This window comes from Chenopodium album, chromosome 13 (genome assembly GCF_948465745.1).
Source record: "Chenopodium album chromosome 13, dcCheAlbu1.1, whole genome shotgun sequence".
NCBI lineage: Eukaryota > Viridiplantae > Streptophyta > Magnoliopsida > Caryophyllales > Amaranthaceae > Chenopodium > Chenopodium album.
In genome coordinates, this window is record NC_137846.1 from 4,910,226 (window position 1) to 4,933,624 (window position 23,399).

The window sequence follows — 23,399 nt, forward strand, 5'->3', positions numbered from 1 at the left end:
TCTCACATAAGAAACATTGACACAAAACTTGTAAAAATGACCACCTTACCAACAATGTGACGAATTCGCCTTTTGTGTTCACACATACACTTACAAATGTAAGATGATTTTTTTTTTTTCCATAAATGATACCTAAAACTTAGGATCAAATCCCGTACTTTGTGGCTCAATACAGAAAATAAAATAGTGATTTTTTTTTTTGGTATTTTAGAGTAATCTAAAGCTCTTGTTGCCTTTCCTCGATCAACAAGATCTATATATAAACAAGTCGAAACGGGGAAGTACCAGAAGCATGATTGCTTGTACTACATGCTGGTACCTAAGTAACGTTTTAGAGCAGAAGTACCATATTAAAAGATGTACTTCTAAAGTTCATGCAGTACAATCTTGTAATAGTAGTACTTTTAATACAGATGTACTAGCAGTAGATCAAAAAATGAGCTGTATCTTCACGTTTCTCTTGGTTGAATTCTTCAGGTTGGAACACACCAACTAAATATACAAACTTTAATGAGAGAAATGTCAAGTAATAAGTATAGATTTCTGTCTATTTTTCTAAATATGGGCCCACTAAAGAAAATTAAGCTCAGTGTTAAAGATGATTACTAAACAACGAGATGAGATTAAAGACGTTCTTTCCACCAGATCATACAGGCCAAATAAATCTATTATATACATAGAAGCCAATCACTGACGAGAAAGCCGCGAGCAAAGAAACAAATTGAGGCCCTAAGAGTTGAGTAAATTAAGATCTAACATAGAATCTGATACTGAAGAGGAGAAAACTGTTCTTATTAGGAGCCTTGTTCTGTTACTCCTCGGCTATTCCAAATTCTGATAATCATGGATCCACCCTGAAGCATAGAAATGATTATGGTTAGACGATTTGATGAAATCTAGGAAACAACTGAAAAGGAAACAAAACTGAAACATTCTAGTAGCTGAACACAACTATAACAGCAATAAGTTTGTACTCCATAAGAAAGACATCAAACCAGTCAAAGCTAATACGACAGCATAAAAGGCATTGATCTATTAATCAATATGAAATCTTCCAACTGAGCTTAAGGTTCAACAAGATAAGTATTCAAAATGCATGCATGTCTCTCTTGATCTGACTCTTCATATGACTAGCATAGAGGACATGAAAGGAAAATTGAAGGAAATCATGAGATGCTACAACAGAAATCATTTATTTATTTATTTTTTTTTTAAATATATTCGTTTATCCCTGTTTTGGGGTTGACAAAGCCTTGAATAAACCTCAAGAATAGCTAGCACAAGCAATTCTTGTTTCCTCGGAACATAAAAGATACTTCACTCAAGTCAAAACAACAGAGATGCAAAAAAAATTCTGAATCTATTTACGTAGGTTCTCTATCAAAGCATCTCGCAAAATCCACAGCTGAGATAAGGATCACAACTTTTGCAAAATGTATTCATTAGCAAACTGCAGGATATAGCAACACTAGCACCCATAGGCTTAATACCAGAGATGAAAGTAGCCAAGAACAAGGAATCAACAGGAATAGTATCTTATATGTCCACAGCACACCCATCAAACATCAAAAATAGGTTCTAGACCAGTAGACCACATTACATCTACCACAATGCAGTAGTCATGTGAAATTATTCTTTCATCCAACACTCACAAGCAGACCAACAACAGATCCAGCATTAAAGTTCCTTTGAATACCACAATGTATTCCTTCAAAAAACTTAATAAGGTTTTTAAGACACAAAGGAGATGATTAAATGCAGCAAATTATGCAACAAGCACAGATTATAAACATTAAATTATTTACTATAAGTGAAGATGCTTCTATATAGCTGTTTGTCAGTTTATGCTTACCGATATTACTGTTCATTTAAAATTTCTTTGCATGTTGATTTATTGTGTCCCATACCCTTGCATCTACTACACTGCAACTGACGTTTGACAACCTCCTGTGAACCAAAACGGTTTTTTGTGGGCCGGCCTGGAGGCCGACGTGTAGGAGGAGGGGTTACTGTCACCGCAGCCTGAGATGAATCATTTTGTAACGATTCATTAGCACTTGGGACAGGATTCACCGTCTCAGAATATGTCAACCTATAGCTTTCAACTGAAAAATATTGGGAACAATATTCATACGGAGTCCTTCCCATACAGCCAATAACAGCTATAGCATGGAAGCAGGGTAAACCAGTCAACTGCCATCCTTTGCAACTACAATCCCACTGATCAATGTCAACTATTTCTATGGTGTCTCCACGCACCTCAAATGTGCTACCAGCTGAGAGCAAAACTTGAAGGGGAGGGACTTTCAAGGTTTCCTTGTCAAGTTTTTCTTCCATAGATGGGGTTAGCCTTGTTAACCACTTGGCTGACTCCAATCTCCGTGCACTAATTAACTCCAGTATCTTAGCTCGAATAACATCAACCATCTGTGTTATGGGCAACTCATGCGCCTCTGATGCCCAGTTATAAAAAATCTCACCAAAATTTGATGACAGATGATTATATCTTGCACCCCTGAAGAAAGCGTTTGCCCAGTACTCAGGTTCACTTTGCATGACCCAGTCATAAGCTTCTGTGGAGATACTTTTAATGCTGTCAACATATCTCTGGAAACCTTCAAGCTTAGGAGCATAAGCAGCAGCATAGAAATCCTCAACCAAGAGGCGTTTCACTTCATGAGAAAATTGCCCTTTCAAGTCCCTAGTAAGATTCTCAGTCAAGTACCTTAAACAGTAACCATGAAAAGAATCCTCAAATATCTCAGCAATCGACTCCTTCAACCCCTTGTGTCTATCTGCCACAAATGTTATTGAGCCAGGTGTCTGCATAGCTGATTTCAGTTGCAATAAAAACCATCGCCAATTATCATCAGTTTCAGCATCAACCACAGCAAATGCAACTGGAAAGACACCATCATCCCCATCAGCAGCATTGACAGCTAGAAGTGTTCCTTGATATTTAGACTTCAAAGAAATGCTATCGAGAAAAAGTAGAGGCCGACAGCCTTGCAGGAATCCACATAATGAGGCATGAAATGAGACAAAGAGACGCTGAAAGCTAGAATCATCTTTGGTAGTAAAAGTAGCTAAACTACCTGGATTTGACTCCATTATCTTTTCACAGAAAGTTGGTAGCTGCTTATAAGCTTCTTTATAAGAACCTTGCAGTTGCTCTTTGGCAATTTCTTTTCCACGCCATGCCTGGAAATAATTAAGTTGAATTCCATACTCCTGTTTAATGTCATTGACAATATCCTTGGGCTTGTAATTCGGGAACACTTTCAACTTCTCTTTTATAATACCCGCCACCCAGCTTCTAGTTGCTTGATATCCTGTAGTATGAACACCCCCTTCACAGGTATGTGCAGGATTCATCTTCTTGATGCAAATTAGCTGCGTAGTTGATAACCTTGATGCATGAATCCTCCACGGACAACCTTCTGCTTTGCATTTGACAGTCACCCGGTGACTATCATTCTTTTTATATCTGAATGCAAATTGATTAGCAATGGCATATTTACGTAATGCTTCACGAAACTCTGTGACACTATTGAACCTCTGGCCGACACCAGTAATATTATTCTGCCATTGATGAGCAGCTTTCACAAGTTTCTCATCACCGGAGCTAGTGAGGGGCACTACAGCAGATATTTCAGTTGGTATATCGATTTGGGCTTCAGTATTGGGAATATCAAGAGGAGCAATAAAATGCACATCATCAGGATGATTAGTATCCTCCACCACATCAATGGGGGCATCAAGAGGCATCATTTCCTGAGATAAAGAGGTTCTGCTTGACCTACATATAACACTCCTCAATACATTTACTAAAAAAACCAAACTAAAATGCCAATTTTCGAAAATAATATCGAAATAGAACTGCAAGACATATACCTACTGATAGGCATGTTAGAGACTTCCTCAGGAGCAAGGTTCTCTCCAATTATGACATATATATCAACAACTGCACGACAGTCATGGAACTTGATCATGCGCAACAAGTCCTTATCATTGGATATTGTAATGAGAGTCTTCTTGTTTTCAGGAAGGAAGTACTTCATAGACATTATATCAGTACTCCAATTGAACATCTCAGCTATCTCCATCTTAAAGGCATTAAAATTCATCTCATCATCAATATCAATGGCATGAGCCTCACCACCTTTATAGGTGATACTACCATCGTTATCGGTCTCGAATTCGCCCCCGGCCTGACATATAGCTATTAGCTTCTTCCCAGCCATGACCTACCCTAGGAAAACATAATTCTTGCATATAAATTCAATTATACAATACAAAAATACATTTTTGAAGATATTCATAGCTACCAAAATTAAACATTATACATTATATTTCTCATATCAGAAAAATAAAACCCACAACTCAAAACCCCAAATTCAACATATATACACAATACAAAATCAAAAACCCAAATACAATTCTCTATAATTATCAAAATATTAACAATATAACAGAAAAAGAACATGTGGGTACTCAAAAATCAGATAAATTATGATCAAGTAAACATGATAAAGCACCAAATTATTAAAATTTAATAAATTCATACAATTATACACCAATTTCTAAGCATGTATAATGCTTAAAGGTGAGTTAAATTATAAATTAGATAGAAATTAGAAGAGAGATTGTACCTTTGAAATTCAGAAAGTGGGTAAAGATGGAATTGCAGAAGCAAATTTAGCCCAGAAATTTGCAGAAAGAGGAGTCTGTGTTGTCTGCATATGTTCAAGTGTAGATCGTAGAGAGAGAAATAGAGAAGAGAGGAGAGAGAAAGAGAGAGGCACGCGAGATTTACGTGAGAAAGACGAGAGATTGGATGTTGTGATTGTGAGTTAGTGAGTTGAGGTGGGCCGAATTTGAGAGTTTAGAAGTCAAGTTCATCATTTCATTTCAACCTCAAATTGTTTCAAGAATCAAGATTGGCTTTTGATGATTGGATTTTGGGTATTGAATCATACTTCGTGTATTTTTATTTTTTTTTGATTGAGTGAGAAAAGCTAGGCGGTTAGATTTTTTGATTGAGGATACCTAAAGCATCCTTTTAGATGATAAGGGTGAGGAAAGACGCAAAATTATTAAAGGATCAAAGTAAATTTTCATGGTGGTGCCCCTTCTTTGCCATGTAGTCCACTGCTATTTCGTCTCTTTGCAACAATGGTGAATGGAGTGAGAATCAAGAGTATTCAAAGCTACCTCCATGTCACAAATGATGTTGTAGATCTCCCATGGGATCTGCCACATCCTCTTAATGACATTTATGACTGCCAAATTATCGCCTTCTATAATCAGATTACGAATGCGTAGGAATTTAGCTCCCTCTAAGCGTTCTCTTAGGCCCATTGCTTCCGCTTGGAGAATTGAAGTGTCGGGGTGGAGAGCTTTTACCCCTGCAAGAATACTTCGTGTATGCTATAGAGTGGTTAGATAGTTAGGCGGGTAGATTTGACTCTTTGAGAGGCGGGTGTTAAAATTGATATACGATAAAGTTATAACAAAAAAATTAAGATTTATAATAAATCTTGTTATGTGTTTTGTGAAGTAAAAAAATATTCAAGTTTTTAGAAGAAGAAAAAAAAAAAAAACTCAAAAAGAATTGGTACGCATATCTTTAGTTGAAGCAGCAAAAAATGACATGTTATCAAGTGCCTATTAGGCTATTATCACTCATTTAAAACCATTAAGATAATATCACCTTACTTGAATGGAAAATTTGCCAATTGCAATTTGCAACCATTTAAAGTTTGTATTTGCAAAGCAAATTGCAGCCATTTAAAAAAAAAAAAAATTGCAAACTGCAGCCAAAAAATGCTAATAATTTGTAAATTGCAACCCAATTCAATTATTTCATCGATTTAAGTGTTGAAAAATGTTCCATATAGGTTATAGCGGTCATTTTAATTCTTAAGGGTCCAAAATGAGCTCAAATTTGGCAAAAAATTAATGTAAGAACCTCATTTTCACGACAAAAAATAGTGGCACACATATCGATAAAATTTTTATTCGCAAAACGAGACATTTACATTATTTTTTTTTGCAAATTTCGAGCTCAATTTGAGTTCTTAATGGATAAAATGACCCCTAAAACCTTAGCGGAATATTTTTCGGCATGCAAATCGATGAAAAAATTAAAATGGGTTGCAATTTACAGTTTATTAGTACTTTTGGGTTGCAATTTGCAATTTTTTTTTTAAAAATAGTTGCAATCTATAAAATGCAAATTTTAAATGGCTGTAATTGACAAATTTTCCTACTTGAATTAATTACATGTATTTTTAAGTAACAAAAAGAGTGCTATAAATATTAAGATAATGGATTTGGGGTTGTTTACAAAGGGGAGCTCCATGATGGGACTAAGATTGCTGTTAAGAGGATGGAATGAAGCTACAGCTTTGGGCACCAAAGAGATGAGCAAGTTTCAAAATGAAATTGCAGTCCTTACAAAAGTTAGACACAGACATTTGGTAGCCTTTTTAGGTTTTTGCACCAATGGGTAGGAGAGACTTTTAGTATACAAGTACATGCCACAAGGGTACTTGGGACAACATCTGTGTGACTGGTAAGAGCTTAGATATCCCCCTCTTACCTGGAAGCAGAGAGTCTCCATAGCTTTGGATGTGGCCAGGGGAGTTGAGTATCTACAGAGTTTGGCACAAACAAGTTTCATTCACAGAGATTTGAAACCTTCTAACATCTTGCTGGGAGATAATATGAGGGCCAAAGTTGCAGATTTCAGTTTGGTAAAGAATGCTCCTAATGGAAAATATTCAATGGAGACCCGATTGGCTGGAACGTTCGACTACCTTGCACCTGAATATGCTGGTAAGCATCTGTTCAGATATTCTTCGTAATACTTCTCTATGTCTTGCTATTTTAATATTGGCTAATAAGATATACTACTCTGTATTTCATAAACTTTGAATTTTTCGTAAGTTTCTTTCTCTTTTAGGAAGCATATTTTTAATTTGAGTAGATTTTGAAAATTATGTTCTCAATTTTGCTAGATCTGTTAATAATCACTTTTTGTTTACCAAATTAGAACTCTTTTAATTGATTTGTGAGAATCTATGATTCCATTTGTATGTTGATTGGAAACTAATCAAACTAATGTGCAAGACTTTAGGCTACTAAGCTACTTATTTTGTGGGTGAATGTTATGAGCAACGTCATCAACATAAATATATGATCACACCTGAACCGTTATCCACATATTTATAATTAATTTAAAAAATAGTATAAACATACTTAAGTTTTCTAATTATACTTAAAGTATGTTTATTATACTATGTGCAATATATAGTATATGTGCAATACAATGTTTGTACACATATTATACATATATTACACATATTATAATAAACATACTTAAGTTTAATTAGAAAACTTAAGTATGTTTATACTATTTTTTAAATTAATATTAAATATAAACATATGGATATCTGATCACACCTGAACTGTTATCTAAGCTATTGCCACTCAAACAGATGTTTTCCTAGATTCCTTATGAGATGTACTCGTTTACCAAAAGCCTCTCGTGCTTGTTGGTGCAGAAACCTAAAAGGGCAACCAAATGCCTGTGCTAACTTTTGTAAGGACTGCAATTTTAGCTTAAAACTCACTCATCCTTTGGTGCCTATAGCTATAGCTTCCATCCTCTTAACAACAATCTTAGTCCCATCATGGAGCTCCCCTTTGTAAACACTCCCAAGTTCTCCACGTTTTAATACTTTGATCCATGGTCGGGTGCATGACTAGCTTTTGATCATGAAAGAAATCAAGTGGGATTACAAATTTCTGAAAGCAGAACGGAAGTCAAAGGAATCAAGTGGGATTACAAATTACTACGAAGGACCCAAATCTTTTGATTGAAAGCAGAACGGAAGTCAAAGGAATAATCACCAATAAAGGACCACATAATATCAACCCTCTTTTTCTTCTTACGCTTGAATGCTTTATTCCCATAAGTAGGGTTGACTACATGAACTAACAACAAGACTTCCAAAGAGGTCATACATCACAGTATTACTCTCATTCATTGTGGCTCATGTCAAACGATGTGACAAAGGTTTACACTGACCTGTCACTAGCCTACCGTAACCCTCCTTCTTTATCCAGGTTTGGGACTGACTTGTACGTTTCAATATATATTTTCAAACATCAACTTTTTATGATTCATACGTATTGATAATTAAAAATAATATAGGTCAAACTTCTGCATTGCCATACTCGCCAAATTAAATTGGGGGCACTTAATTAACAGTAAAGGGAGTACCTCCTTTATGAAAATTGATAATGCATAAAAAAAATGTATTTTGGTCTTCATACTTTTAATCAACATCTTTAGCTATGATTTTACCTTCATATTGCATATGCTCGGTATAATATCTACTCACTAATGATTATTAATTTATTACGAAGTATTATCTTCATAATACTTTAGGCCTAGCAAGTGTTAGAATAGGAGAATTAGAGGAAATAATATCTTCCTTGTATATACAAAAGTATAACCAAGCATTTCAAGAGCATACTGCCTGCTCTCTTGCCATAGAATTACAGGCTATCCAATGCACAATGTCAACTGATCCTTGAAGATCATATTTCCTTGGCAGACCTCATATCCCCATACACAAATCATCATGCATGGTCCTTTGAGAATGTTTGCTCCTAGGCTGATGCAACTATTCAAACCGTTCCAATAAGAAAGCTTTCTTTCCACTGAAATAAGAAGGCGCATTCAGTGATACAGACAATAGTATCACTACCAATCCCACATTTTGCACTCAAGTCTCAATGTATATCTTGCAAAATTTTCATTTTTGATCAAATATTGTACAAGCTAGAAACGCTTATCATACTGCATTACATATCATCAGACGGTTCAGACCTGTATATCATAGTGACAGTAGCAACAATTTACATCTTATAAACCCATCTTTCAAGTCGGAGCTGCTTCAGAGGAGGTCCAGTTTTTGGTTTATATCTCTGTGGGCATTTCCATTTCCCAGCAACCTCTGGCACACGAGAATAGTCAAAGTTAGTTGCTTCTTTAAGGACCTCTCTTCTCAACTTTTTATCCTTTTGCCCATCAGAAGAATAAAGCGAATTTACAGGAGAATTTTCCTTGTTGATCCTTGGTCTTGCTTTGCTCTTCATTGAACTTAACTGATTTTCTGCAGATATGTATCATCCCCTCTCCTTTGTGATACTTCTAGAATATTCTTCTCTTGGTTTATGATTAAGCGAGATCCAGCCAGAATCATTTTCAGCAGCTAGAAACTTCTTTTCCGTCTTCTCTTCAGCAGTTTCAGTACATGCCCTATCCCTACAGTAAGAAGCCTCTGCAGGTGATCTCAAATGGTTTATGTTGCTCAGCTGCTGCTTGTCTTGCTGTATTGGTAAACTCTGTTCATCTATAGTTTTTTCCCATGCAACAGATTTATCTGGGAAGGTATTATTTAACAATTTTACTCCTGAAGTCCTTTGATCAGAAGTTCTTTTAAGACAAAAACTGTTCTTGAGAGACAAGTTACTACTTTCTGAACCATCCTCCTGCACATTTCAAACAGAAATTAGAGGAATTGGTCACTTGGCAAAATATTTAGGGCCTGTTCTGATTTACTGAACTGAGCTAAGCTGAACTGAACTTATTGGAGCTGAAATGAACTGAACTGAATATTTTATGAGAGAAGGAAATTAAGAACTGAATTGATTGGAGCTGAATTGAACTGAACTAAAAATAAGCTGAAGAGAACAGACCCTTAGTAGTGACATTCTATGAACTATTATGGACTGATTTGCAATAAAAAAAGACTTTCTTTTAAGCAAAAGTTGGGATAAAGACTTGCAATACCTGGGGAACAGAAGGGTTTTTGTTCTCCTGAACTCCACTAGGTCTTGTAGTTGTCTCCCTGCAGCTAAGTATCTCATCTTTAAATTTTGTTACAGGCAACTCCTTTAATTGATCTTCCCTCTCTTTGTCAATCTCTTTCTTATTCCCAAAAGTATAAACACTTGAAAATGAAACATCAAAATCAGCACTCTCTAAATTTGGAGACTCGTATACATAACTTGAGAACCATTTTGTGATGTCAGGAGGCTCTGAAGTGCACATGCAAGAGCAAGAGTTTTAAATTATCAAATCAATAGTTAAAACTTATACATGAAGTTTCCATGATACAACGAGAGAGAAGAACAAACCAGATAGAGGTGAGAGCGAGTCTGGATAGGATGGAACCTATAAAAGAAAGAGGAAGATTAAGACCAAACTAATACCTTCTACAAACCTATAGTACAAAAATTCAACAAGTAGTAAGATTGTACTGGACTTAAACTGGTAGATCTTAAAACTTCAGTAACGCATAATTATGTTATTGTGTACCAACAAAAGACATCCTTAATATACTAAAATCACAATATCACTCCAGTGCATATTTTTAGTTCACTTTGTTTCTGACTATCAAGTAGCCAATATATATTCAAGTGTAGCCATATATAATGTGGTTTTTTACAAACACAACTATACAACACTTTCTTACACCTTACGGTTGTTACAAAAGCCATCCTCATGAAAGAGCATACCTGGGGAGTAGAAGGGTTTGTGTTGTTCGCAGCTCCACTAGGTCTTGTAACTGTCTCCCTGCAGCTAAGTATTTCATCTTTGACTTTTGTTACTGGAAACTCCTTTAGATGATCTACCCTTCCCTTGTTAGCTTCTTTCTTATTCCCAGAAGTACAGACACTTGAAAGTGAAACATCAAAATCAGCACTATCTAATTCTGGAGATTCGTACACATAACTTGAGAACCATTTTGTGATGTCAGGAGGCTCTGAAGTGCACATGCAAGCAAAAGGGTTTAATTTTCATATCAATAGTTATATCTCATACGTGAAGTTTGCTTGATAAACAAAAAGAAATGAGCACAAACCAGATAGAAGTGAGAACGAGTCTGGATTGGTTGGAACCTATAAAACAAAGAGAGGCAAATTACAGACCAATATACCTTCAAAAATCTAAAGTCCAAAGATTCAACAAGTTGTAAAATAATACTGGAGTTATACAAGTACACCTTTAAACTTCAGGAATGCAGAACTAAATTGTTGAATACCAACAAAAGACTACCATTTAACCAATTTATTCTTGAAGTAACCAAATTATTCCTGAAGTAAACTGTAGCCAGATACAACAGTTGAACATGCGGTTTAAGCCTTACAAATAAAGCCATCCTCATGACAAAAAAGATGAGCAAACTTTTATTCAACATGACAAACATATTTAATCACCCTATTCAAATAAAGTAATTTTTATGTGATTTGATGTCAAATCCCTAAATCAAATGATGATAATGCAAATGTTGGCGACCTTTTGGGTCATTAAGTCTGCTGACTGTTGTATACAGCAAATACACCTATTGTATACAAGATCTACTGTTGTCAGGAACTCAGGACAGATAAACAACTGTAAATCTGTATTCTGTTAAGGAACTTTCATTCAGATTTCCTAGATAGTCAAACAAACAATTTTTTGACAAAAGGTTCTCCCAAAAAAAACCTATCATGGTCCTTAAAACTATTTGTATAAAGGAAATTAATAATTCAAAGATAAATCAGAATACCTCAACAGCAGGAAGAGTTGGAGAATCATGCTTCTTAGCTTCCTCAGTGGATTTACAAATGGCGACAGAGCGATTTATCTTTGTGAAATCTTCACATGTTCCTTCATCTTCAGTCTCACTGTCCTCAATATACAATCCCCTCTCTTCATCACCAATCCCCTGAGATAAACAGAAGCCTTCATTTGTGTCTAATTCAGGAGATAGGTAATTGTAACTTGAAAACCACTGCTTTATGTCAGGAGGCTCTGAAATCAACCAATTTTAGGCAAATCAGATTAATATCAATTTCAGCATTATTCAACAGAAAAATGAGAAATTACCCAACAAGAGAAAGAAAAATAAATAAATAAATAAATAAATAAATAAATAAATAAAAACCCACAAATTTTAATTAAAGGTACCCAGAAATTAAAATAACTATAAATTAATTCAGAAAAATGATACTCCCACATAATAAAATTAATAAATATGTCAGCTAAGCAAGATTAACCCCAAAATTTATAAGAAAAAATCACCTGAAATTTGGGAAATTGAAGAGCCTGAAACCTGGAGCAAAGATGCAAACTTTCAGACGATTTAATAGAAAATTACAAACATTGAATTAAAAAAAAAAAAAAAAAAAAGGCATGATAAGAAATAAAGATGAAGAATTTGAGATGGGTTTTACAGATTAATAAATGGGTACCTGAGATCTGGGATTTTTCATAACATGTGAAGCTTGAAAATTCAAGTTATTTGTGTGGTATTCTCACTCTGGAATTCTCTCTCCAAGTTCCTTTTCCAGTTCTGCCATTTCTTTGATATTTTCAATTGAAGAAAACGAAAATTAAAATTTTTGAATAAGCCCGGTATAATAGGCTCATTCGCGCCACTCTTTTTGACTTTGATAATTCTCAATTTGAGGTTTCTAAAATTAATTAGTTTTTATCCCGTACAATGCCCCGCATCGTTATATTTATATTATAAATGAGGTTTTATACTACTTTCGTTAACTTTTATTTGCAACTTGGGGTATTATTGTGAGATATAAAATATTTCAAAGTTGCAAATAAAAGTTAACGGAGGTAGTAATAAAAATTATGTAATGAAATACAAATATAGATTAATTTAGTTACATTTGATGTAAATAAAAAAGTAGTCTAGAACAAACAATATGAAAATATTTAAGTAAGATAAAAAAGATGATTTAACAAACAATGGAACAATATCGATCGGTGACTTGAAAACGAATTTCCAGTGCAATCAAGGTGCTCAATTGTATACGTCGGAACGAATCCTAATGTTAACACACGACTTCCACACAAAGACACTTTTGAGTGGAAGGTTTGAGTCAAGTAACTTAAGGTCTTATGCCCAATAGAGAATGTGTTTAGAAAAATAGACTATTGTGCTTGATGTATTTTTCAAGTTTAAAAATCAGAAAAAGGCTTCTATTTATAGAGAAATATGAAAGAACATAAAAGAAAAATCCCAAACATCAAGGGAGGTGAATAATCACCCTAAACATCCTCTTAAATTGGGGGTTAGGATAATTACTTATCAAGACAATAATTGTGGTGATTAATCACCTAAAACATCCTCTTAAATTAGAGGTTAAAAAAACTACTCAAAAAATAACATGACACCACATCATCTAGAGTCTAGAGATCCTTTCAAGTTAATGTATTGATACCTCATTATTCTCAAGGCATTTTGATTTTTTATTTAGGGAAATAGAGAGTTTGCTTAGAGATCTTTTCAAGTTAGGCAATTACATAATTTGAAAAAAAAAACAACAACAACAAGAAGGATTCTTCCGTCTATTTTTTTTTGTACAAATCACCTTAGAAATAGTTACATTGCAGAATCGATCAACAATCGCCTTAATAAAAAACTTCATCTGGAGCAATACAATCCGTGAATTAGCACTAATTTGGCTTGAGATTCACGGATGAGTAGTTGTTTGGGTGAAAAAACTCATATGGCCTTCTAGATACTTTCGGAGACGATGAAACCCTAGATCTTCAATCTTTCCACACGAACAAACAGAAGGAATAAGCCTAATTGAATAACATCATCATAAAGATGAGATCCATTTATTGAAAGCAATTAAAAAAGTTTTTTGGGGCTTACCACCAGTAAAAACACCGGTGGAAGCCCCTACAAAAATTACAATGGAGATCAGAAGAAAAGAGATGAAAGAGTGAAGGAAAACCTTCAAAAAAGCAGAAAAAGTCTAGCAATGGAGGCTAGAAAAACCCTCCCAAGGGGAAACCCTATAGGGAACCGAAAAACCCTCCCAAGGAGAAAACCTAGAGGGAACGTAGACAATTTTTTTTTGGGACTTTCGGCAAAAAAAAAAAAAGTACTTTGATTTTAAGGATTCTTCCGTCTATTAAATACATAATTCATGGATAACTAGATCTCGTGCATTACTAGTTTGAGTTTATTTTTATGTTTTTTTTATTTACTACCTCCGTTAGTTATTATGTGCAACTTTGGAATATTTTATACCTCACAAATAATACCCCAAAGTTGCACATAATAATTAATGGAGGTAGTATATGTATTTCCCTTGGTGAATTAAAATAATACCTTGTATGAGTCTGTAAGAATTAGATCGGTTTCCTTAGCGCAATTTGACATATATCATCTTCATTATTCTTAAACAATATATCATTCGTTATAAATAACATACAATAAAGAAAATGGAACTATGAGATAGAACATTGATTGAGAGCATCAATGACAATCTTACATTGTAGCTCCTGGGTCTATAATCTAACAATGGGTTAATAGAACACATGAAGATTAAAGAGTTTGATACAGAAAAAGAATGTGGTCAATTGATAAATAGCATAAACGCGTACATATTATTCTGGTAAGTTATATTTAGAATCAATGATTACATTACTTTGGATATGGAAAGCCTCTGCTAGTCTAACTTTATAACTCGATTGCCTACAGAGCGCCAACAGTCCAACACCCCTTCTCCGGATGTAAACGCTTCTCAAGACAAAGGAATGTACAGAATGGAGGCCAGATGATCTATTACCCTAACTTTTGAGCATGAACAAATATCATCTCCTTCAGCTTATTTTTGTTGGTGTTTGAGCGAATTTCCATCAGTGGAAGCTTCATCTCGTTGTTTCTCAAGAAGTATGCTGCAATTATTCATAGTACCAGCATCAAGAAGACCATGATTCCAGAGTTTGATCATAAAAAACCTCCAACACCTGAGAAAAGAGGAGAGAGAGAGAAAAAAGACGATTAATTCCAAGGGCATGGTTTGTCAGATACTATCATATTGAACAAAATGTAATGGAATTTACCAGAAAAGGGCAGGCGATTCAATCAACAACTTGCCGTGAACTTTCAAAAATGCTTCACAAGCCCAGGGAACATGACCATCAGCCAGAACCCTATTCCATGAAAATAAATAAGTTGAGCAAAGCCAAACAACAAAAGCATGTAAGCATTGTAAAACTAAGTCATAAGAGTGCCATGATGCTGACATGTACAATGTAAACAGAAAATGAGAGAGCTAAGAGCTGCATAAAAAGTGTTCTACCTCTGCTTTCGAACAAATGAGTTCCATAGATGCATTAGGTGTTTCTCGTCTTTGGTCACATCCACAAAATCATCAAGCATCTGCAATGCAAGGCAAATACCATCCACAGTTTAGTGAGCAAAGAGTACCAAGGGATGAGGTACACAGTCAGGGATTCAAGGAATAAAGTAGAAACAAAGACTAACTGTTCACATAATTGTCAAAATTGATAGTCATATATTCATGCAAGTGATTCAGAATAATAAAATAACCCAGCATACCCTTCTGTCTTCAAGAGCAGCAATGTCATTGTCTACTTCATCCTCACTATCCCTGTCTGACAATACTTGTTCCAGAGCCATTGGCTTAGGATGCAAAAGGGAATACGTCAATATTATCATCGTGATATATTTGAAGCATGATACAAATACAAGTTTTAAATGTGAAGTCCAAGAAATTGACAGTCAAATAAGAAACATTTCAAAGGAGCTGCAATGACGATTCTGTGTTGAAAAAATAAACTCTAAAACAATGCTTGCATTACTACACAAAGGAGGTACAAAAAAAATACTGTATTCATTAAGACAGAGCTTAGACTTAAAAGAGAAAAGGGAGATACAAAAAAATTGAAATCCTAATCACTCTCATTACTAGACTTTATCATTTTCTCCACCTTTACTAGCATTTTCTTATTGAAGACCCGAAAGTAAACTGGTACCATCAGGTATACGAAGTTAAAGGCACTTGAATTGATAAAACAAAGGCAGAAACTTAAAGAGTTCCCTCTGCCTGTTAAATGTCCAAGAACCTACAACAGTTGGCAGAGTTACATAATAGTATAGAGCAAAAAATTGAAAGTTGTCATGGTCATGACTTCAATCAACCAACTGGGAGCAACTAGAGCTATCACAAGATGACCCAATCCACAAAACCAATCTATAACCGACAACGACCTGATCCAAATTTACCTGAGAAATAGGAACCTGAACCCGAACCCACTCTGTATATTAACACCAACACCCTATTTGACCCCAGAATTCGAGACTCAACTCCGCATTGAAACAATCCAAATCCTATTTAACATTTTAACCCTTTACTAGTCTGCAATCAACTGAACAAGACAAAAATCCTGGTTCGGCCTGAGCTATATTGATTCAATCCAGCCCGACCCAACAAAAATCCAAATTCAACCGAAAGGTCCGAAACCTATTATTGACTTCATTAACACATTACACAACCCGAGATAATCTAAACACGATCTAAGAGAATCTGAACATAACCCAAGATGATCTGTCTAAACCTGTCAGTAAACCAAATCCAATCTAACTCGCTATTGCCTAGGATGTAAAACATAATTGTGCATCTGTCTACCATGATTTAGAAAAACTTCATAAGAAGATTAATACCATATACCAATAATTTTTATTTTGAGGGGATTAATCTAGAAGGCAAGTGCTAAACTTAGGAAAACAATATCCCACTTCCAACCTGAACAAAATCAACCAAACCCTAATATTGAATCTAATAAACCCAATGCCAGAATCGAAAAATGATCCAGCTTCATCCAAAGTGACCCCAACTGATCCGACTTTGACCCAAACAACCACCCTGAAACAGCTTGACCATAACATGATAGGATCCGACCTGAACTGAACACCAAATACGACAGCTCTAGGAGCGACAAAAACCATAATGTTTTATGTATCAGGCTTCCATTAAATTGGAACTTGACAAAATCCTTTATGTCATTATCTAAAGAATAAAAGAGCAACTAGAAAGAAATAAGAATCTTCGTAAAACACAACATGATTTCTTAGAATTACCTGAGCTCGGTGAGAATGATAAAATTGCCGCTTCTGCAGGAGCAAAGTGCTGAACATTAAAGAAAAACAACCAATCAATTAGATTGGGTATATATATATATATATATATATATATATATATATATATATATATATGATGTATCCAATGAGAAGATAACATTCTAAGTAAGAAATGAAAAGAGTTAATAAATCAAGAGAGAGAGAGAGAGAGAGGTGTGATTATTTAATCTTGGTAATATAGGAATGCCTTGGATGATTTAATATAGTATCCTATTTGGGGAAGACTACACTAGAGACACACAATACTCACCAATTCTCTATTGAGTAATGATTAATGAACATGTTTCTACGAGTATGCCCACTGCCCTAACCGGTTTTATACTATCTATCGTAAAGCCAAAATACATCAAGTCGAAGAAAATGACTAGCCCTAGCTAAGACAGCCTCCATGGACCCCACCTTTTAACCAAACTTAGCCAATAGCTACATCTTGACATCAAGAAAGACACTTCCTCAAAATTCAGATAACTAAAATAGCAGGAAAGTAGCTTAAATATCACATTTAACAATATACCTTCTAGGCTCAGTCCGCTCAGATGAGAGCTTTCTTGACTTTGCAGCTGGAAGCAGCGTCAAAGACATCATCTTGTCTCCACATGTGCTTTGAACACAGTCTATGTCTTCCAGGGACAGAGCTCTAGCTACTGGAACCCCTGGATTACTGTTGGCCACAACATAATCCATGCCATTTGCATTACCATTTTCATAAGAATAACACAACTCTCCTGTTCTTGGATTATGTGACATTGGACAGGCACTTGGATCTTTCTCACCTACAACACAATTAAAACAAAAGAAGTCATACAGCTGCGTATTTTTTGGTCCAAAAAAGGATATTAAATACATGAAGATTATATTAAAGGATAAAAATTATATATTCAAATGCTGCAAACTGGATAAACAATAGATAAATAGGATATCAAACTATCAAAGTATTGCCAAAACAAACTTATGGACTTCTTTTAATAAGAGTAATGAAAATATTATGAGAAGAGTTGACAGACTACATACTTTGCTACAAAAATAACAAAGGAATGAACAAAAGTTAACAGATCATTCTCTCAATACCTAGTACTTGCAGGTACAGTCAAGAACAGCAGCAGCTCAGGATAATCTGCCCATGGCAGGGTTTAGAAAGAGAATATTCAAGATACATCCCATCCCTCCATGATCATTTGAGACTAATAATGAGAGTTTTTAAAGGACCCATTCAGAGAAAGTTCTAAAAACGAATATAACCATGTACAATCACGTTCCAGTCCTTCCAGAAATAAGAGATTAAGACCATGTTCAGTTAAATACTCAGTTCCCCCCCCCCCCCCCCCCCCCCTCTTTTAATTGTAGCATTTCTCATTTCACACTTGGCAATGCATCCTTTCAATCACTAATATTATAATTTATCAACATGTAAAAATATAAATATTTTATATAATGAAAGTATAAATTGAGACAAATCTAACAAGATCCTACATAACTATTTTTCCGTAACAAAAAATCATCAAAGCTAGTCAAAGTGAAGTATATAAATAGTGTAAAAGTCAAATCTGACTACTGAAGTATACATAAGGTAGGAACATAGGGTGGTAGGAGCCTCAGGAAAGGATTGATGGTTGACTCAAGAGAAAGACAAATGGACAGATATAAAGCTGCTCTTCATTGAGAAAAAAAAATAAAAATAAAAACAATAAAGCAGATCCTACAGCAAGAATTCAGTATCTGCTGATTACTTCTTGAAGATAATATATATTATCTATTAGTTCAGATATTCACAAAGTAAATAGTTTACATCTTGCAGGAATCTAAAAGAATGTGTACCCTCATTACTCCCAGTGGCCAGTGCAGGCAAGGCTGATTCCAACACGTGGGGATATACATATTTCCCATTCTCATGAGGATCTTCTGGACGTTTGCGCTTTTGGGGCCTTGAACTGCTCAAAGATGGTTACTTTATAAGTAATGTTAGCAGAAGGGCATCGTCCATAAGCTGCAACCGGCAATGTTAAACTGCACAAAAGTTGCAACCTGCAGCTTAACTTACCAGAAACCAAATAATTGCAATCGAGGCTCAATTCCACCAGCAGTACTCTGCAGGAATGACTGATAATACTCAGAAAACTATGTAAGAAGAAAAGATGGAAAACAAATTGGAACCAAAACATGCTCTCACTTGAATGATGTAAATATATTGTAAATGCCTCTCATTCTTAGTGCTTGTTTGGTTGGAGGTACAAAGGAATTGAGATTTGTTTCAAAATGCAGTTATGATGTGTTGTTAGTACATTGGTTGGAATTAAAAAGGGGGAAGCGACTAACCCAACCCACTCCTTGCCTCCTTGGTAAGTCACAAAATCCCTTTAATGACTTACTTTCTCTCATTTCCCTCTGAGGTTCTTACAAAAAAAAAATGATTGTGATAAAATTAGTTAGATTACATGGCAAATTAATCAAGTTTACCTAACAAAACATAGGAATCAATCCCTAGGAAATGGAAATTCCATATAGCCAACCAAACAATTCAAGCTAAGTCTCTAGGAATTCTACAAGGGAAGTTTTTTTCCCATGACTAAATTGTGCCGTTTTTGAGTAAAAAAACAAAAATCTACCATGACAAATATATTGACAGGTAGATTAGCATCTTTTCTCAATGTTCTTATATAAAGCTTTTATCCCAGGATTTCAAGAAAAGTTTAGGGGTCCTACAATTCTATAAAGACAACCCAATCGCCCCAAAGTACAATAAGCAGCAAACTACTGAAGGTTGCCCTACAGTACTACCTGTTAATCTACTCTAAACTAGAGAAAGAAAAAAAAAATGTTTCTGAGAAATGCTTAATAAAAATCTTGGATATTTGGAACAATAAGAAGAAGAATATTCTGACCTCTGAATGTAGTGCATCAGTTTTGACAGAGACATTAATGGCTCTATACTCTTCGGTCACCTAAAAAATGAAATGTGATACATCCAGAAGACATTAAAATTCAAATTTTCAATTAATGCAATAGCATTCAATTCATGTAACTAACCCAAAATTCACATTTAAAAAGGTCATGTGACGTGATCAGATGAGAACGGAGACCCTGCAAACAGAAGATCAAAGTTGCAGTTTTTGTAAGAGCAGTAGCTTACAGCTTTGAGAAAACAGCATACTGTGAGAAAAAAAAAAGAGAGAGAATTACAAGTAGGCATATGATGATATGAATACATGTCAACTATATAAAATTTAGCAAAGGTTGTCAAACACCTGAAACTCTGGTTTATTTTATGGTTCTTAGATCTCTTCAGGATAACTTCACCATCACAAAGAGAATACAAACATTCAAAATTTATCAATTGACTAAAAGTAAAACAACCAGCACAAATTTATTTTTCCAACAAACCAAAGCATAGTTTCCCATCAAGACCACAGGTAGGGATAAACTGCTAACTATAATGCACTAATGCAGCAAATTTCTAAAACAACTTTCCAATACAGCTTCACCAAATAAAAGACAATGTCAGACACCAAGTTACCTCAATACCTAAATTGGTATCTCTATACTAGATCCCATTTCACAAAATTACTTAATCACACCCCCCCCCCCCAACTCCCCAAAGAGAAAAATCCAATGAAGGTCTGTAATAAATCCCTCCACCATCTCAAGGATACCCTAGGCGATTCAAAGAATTATAGAAGTACAGGAGAACTTAATCCAACCAAGACTACATAAAATGATTTAACTTCCATGAAATATTAATCCTCATTACCATTCCCCACTTCCACAGTTCCACCTAACCATTCTCTTAAAGACTGATACCATGATGAAGCAACCTCATTAAGGAACCTTCAATCACTAAGATTGACACTAAGATATCTTTATTGCCTTTTTCGTGTCTAATTTTACACCAGATCCTGTCTCGCACCCCACCCCACCCTCTATCCCCAAAGGACAAAGTTGGTTAAAGTTTCTCATAACTCACTAATATCTACCTTCTCCAATGCCACCATCAGTAATCTTATGAGGTAAAGTAGCACAAGAGGATACTGGAAAAGAAAATTTAACTCCAATTAAAAAGTAATTTCGCTCCAATCTTACAACCACTTAAAGTTATCCAGAACCAAGATACATGTAGTTTTGTGAAATCAAGTAAAGTGAGGTGGAGTCTTCTATATTTTATAATTTGGAATCAAGAACAGATTCATACATACCTTGAAGCTGCCACATCTCATCAGACAAAAAGGACATGAAAACTGTCTTGTAACTGCACATTAACAAGGAACCAAATAAAGATTCCTGATTAGTAGAAAAATTAGACACGGGAGTAATAAGCAAGATATTTTAAATATAGAAGCACACCTTCGGTCTTTCTAAGCAAGTTGCTGTGGTCCCTGTAGTTGAAGATTACATTTCCATCCATCAATCTACACATAAAAAAGCCAATGATTTTTCAAAAAATTTATTCTAAAAGAACGATCTTGAATTTACATATTATGTTTCTCTAGTTCTATTTTCTGGCAATGGTCTCTAAAGAGTTTTTTGAGCAGTTGAGAAGGATTAAGTTACTTAGTCTTATCAACTCTTTCATTGTATTTCCTTAGTTAAGCAATATAATCTCTGATTCTCTTCTCAACTTTTTTTTTTTAATGTTTTTTTTGACACATACACAGAGTGATGATTGTTAAAGGCAAAAAATGTTGAAAGAAATTCATACAGCCAACTTGGGCAGAGACTTTTTTTTTTTTTTTATGTTTTCCCCTTCTCCCCTTCCTACCAAAGTTTTTTCTTCTCTGTCTTTCTTTAGTCCTTCCTCTTTTTATGTTTAAATTCCCTTTTCTCCTTCATATTAGGATTTTAATTTTTCCTTGTCCCTCTATACTTCCTCTTTACACATTATTACACTAAAAAATCCTCTAAATTGGACATCCATGCATGTTTCTATCTAATTATCCGCACGTCCCTTCCAGCATTCCATTCCCCAACCCTTAGTAGAGGCATCCTTCTCGGATGCCAAACTGGCCAAATATAGCCACGACAGTCTTTGATATGTTCGATGATGTAACTATCTGCACATTCCTTCCAGCAATCTATACCCCAACCCATAGTGGAGGCATCCTTCTCGGTTACCAAACCGGCCAAATATAGTTACAGCACTCTAAAATATGCTTGATGATTAGCAATTCACTCAGACTAAAAATTTTCAATTAACATAAAAAGCTATACAAGATCATACCCTGCTTTCCATTTTGCCTCAATTTTGTAGTTCAAGCACCTAGGAAGAAATGAAGGCTGCACAAAAGTTAAAAACAATCAAATTAAAGATAGTACACAACTTGATGGAGCTAAATTAAGCAAAATTGGTAATAAGTTTTGAGTGATTCTCCTGACATTACATTTTGATGAGCTCGGCGTTGAAGTATATTATATAATTCAACTGGTTTACAGTATACTAAAAGACATTCCTCCGCAGCAACATCCTCTTCCACCGTTACACATGGACATGAGCTTTGGTGACACATTGAATTTGAACCGACACGATCCCGGCAAGGCGGCAACTGCACCAACATGTCAAAATACGCAGATCCACCTTGTATAATCACTATATTTATTATCATTCTAGTTAATCAAGGCTTCTAAATAATACAGCTGAATTGTATGAAATTAGAAATTCAGGCTATCAAGATCTAAATGTACTCCTCTAATTGTAATTCCAATTTCATAATTCCGTCTTAACAATGAACAAATGCTAAATTGGCTTGATTATCTCGAAAAATCATGTTAAATTCTTGCAGTATTTATAACAACCAATAACCCTAAATTGACTGCACTGACAATCAAATTAACGAAACCCTAGATTGTGCAATTGATATTCTATGATTAAATATAGACTATCTTACCTCAGAAACTGCTTCAATGGAGGAGAGAAAGCTCAGAAGCCGCTTTCAATGGAAGAGAAACGGAGGGGGTGCAGCTTACACGAGAAAAGACTTCTAATTTAGTCCGTCTTTTTTGAAGTTTGTCTCGTGTTACTTTTGGTCATAGGAAATCAAATTTTTAATCTGAGTCATGACTACTAATTTTAATTTCGAAGTAACCTTTATCACGGAGTATTCTTTTTTAATTTTCAAGAGTAAAAAGCAACTTTAGCCCATAGTGCATAGATAAAGATACTCATATTACAAAAAAAAATCATCAATCACTCATAATCTATAATATGTCTCACTTTCGATTTTCTTGATTTACAATATAAATCATAACAAATTATAGTTACCCTAAACCGGTTACAAGTTACATAAAATTAATTATGGCGTATAAATTAACTTAAATTACACTACCCAATGTTAAACGTTGTTGCAAATGAAAATTCCATCCTAATTAAAT

General features: G+C 34.9%; 3 protein-coding genes and 1 pseudogene across 5 annotated transcripts; 1 reads left to right on the forward strand and 3 right to left on the reverse strand.

Annotated features, from left to right (window-relative positions):
- Positions 1 to 540: 540 nt before the first annotated feature.
- On the reverse strand, positions 541 to 4,824 carry LOC145574346 (uncharacterized). 2 transcript variants are annotated; one of them, XM_081632114.1, is made up of 4 exons: positions 4,653 to 4,824; positions 3,895 to 4,247; positions 1,853 to 3,799; positions 541 to 854 (listed from the first exon to the last, which is right to left on the reverse strand). In XM_081632114.1, exons 2-3 carry the CDS (start codon positions 4,242 to 4,244, stop codon positions 1,858 to 1,860), a joined length of 2,292 nt encoding a protein of 763 aa, XP_081488240.1. In that variant the 5' UTR covers positions 4,245 to 4,247; positions 4,653 to 4,824; the 3' UTR covers positions 541 to 854; positions 1,853 to 1,857. The 2 variants fall into 2 exon arrangements, with proteins under 2 accessions (XP_081488240.1, XP_081488239.1); XM_081632113.1 differs by having other exon boundaries at positions 3,895 to 4,252.
- Positions 4,825 to 6,329: 1,505 nt separating this feature from the next.
- Positions 6,330 to 6,869, forward strand: LOC145575075 (receptor-like kinase TMK4 pseudogene; annotated as a pseudogene).
- Positions 6,870 to 8,811: 1,942 nt separating this feature from the next.
- On the reverse strand, positions 8,812 to 12,428 carry LOC145576061 (uncharacterized). Its single transcript, XM_081633850.1, has 8 exons — positions 12,316 to 12,428; positions 12,146 to 12,176; positions 11,631 to 11,875; positions 10,944 to 10,980; positions 10,597 to 10,844; positions 10,216 to 10,252; positions 9,869 to 10,116; positions 8,812 to 9,567 (listed from the first exon to the last, which is right to left on the reverse strand). Exons 1-8 carry the CDS (start codon positions 12,334 to 12,336, stop codon positions 9,202 to 9,204), a joined length of 1,233 nt encoding a protein of 410 aa, XP_081489976.1. The 5' UTR covers positions 12,337 to 12,428; the 3' UTR covers positions 8,812 to 9,201.
- A 1,963-nt stretch (positions 12,429 to 14,391) lies between these two features.
- On the reverse strand, positions 14,392 to 23,047 carry LOC145574347 (polycomb group protein VERNALIZATION 2-like). Of its 2 annotated transcripts, none has more exons than XM_081632116.1 (15): positions 22,916 to 23,047; positions 22,412 to 22,573; positions 22,252 to 22,307; positions 21,378 to 21,442; positions 21,230 to 21,282; positions 20,067 to 20,120; positions 19,922 to 19,981; positions 19,081 to 19,127; positions 18,858 to 18,970; positions 17,557 to 17,815; positions 16,983 to 17,031; positions 15,441 to 15,524; positions 15,181 to 15,260; positions 14,942 to 15,031; positions 14,392 to 14,845 (listed from the first exon to the last, which is right to left on the reverse strand). In XM_081632116.1, the coding sequence occupies exons 2-15, from the start codon at positions 22,535 to 22,537 to the stop codon at positions 14,704 to 14,706; spliced, it is 1,278 nt and encodes a 425-aa protein (XP_081488242.1). In that variant the 5' UTR covers positions 22,538 to 22,573; positions 22,916 to 23,047; the 3' UTR covers positions 14,392 to 14,703. The 2 variants fall into 2 exon arrangements, with proteins under 2 accessions (XP_081488242.1, XP_081488241.1); XM_081632115.1 differs by having other exon boundaries at positions 22,412 to 22,605; positions 22,916 to 23,023.
- Positions 23,048 to 23,399: the final 352 nt, after the last annotated feature.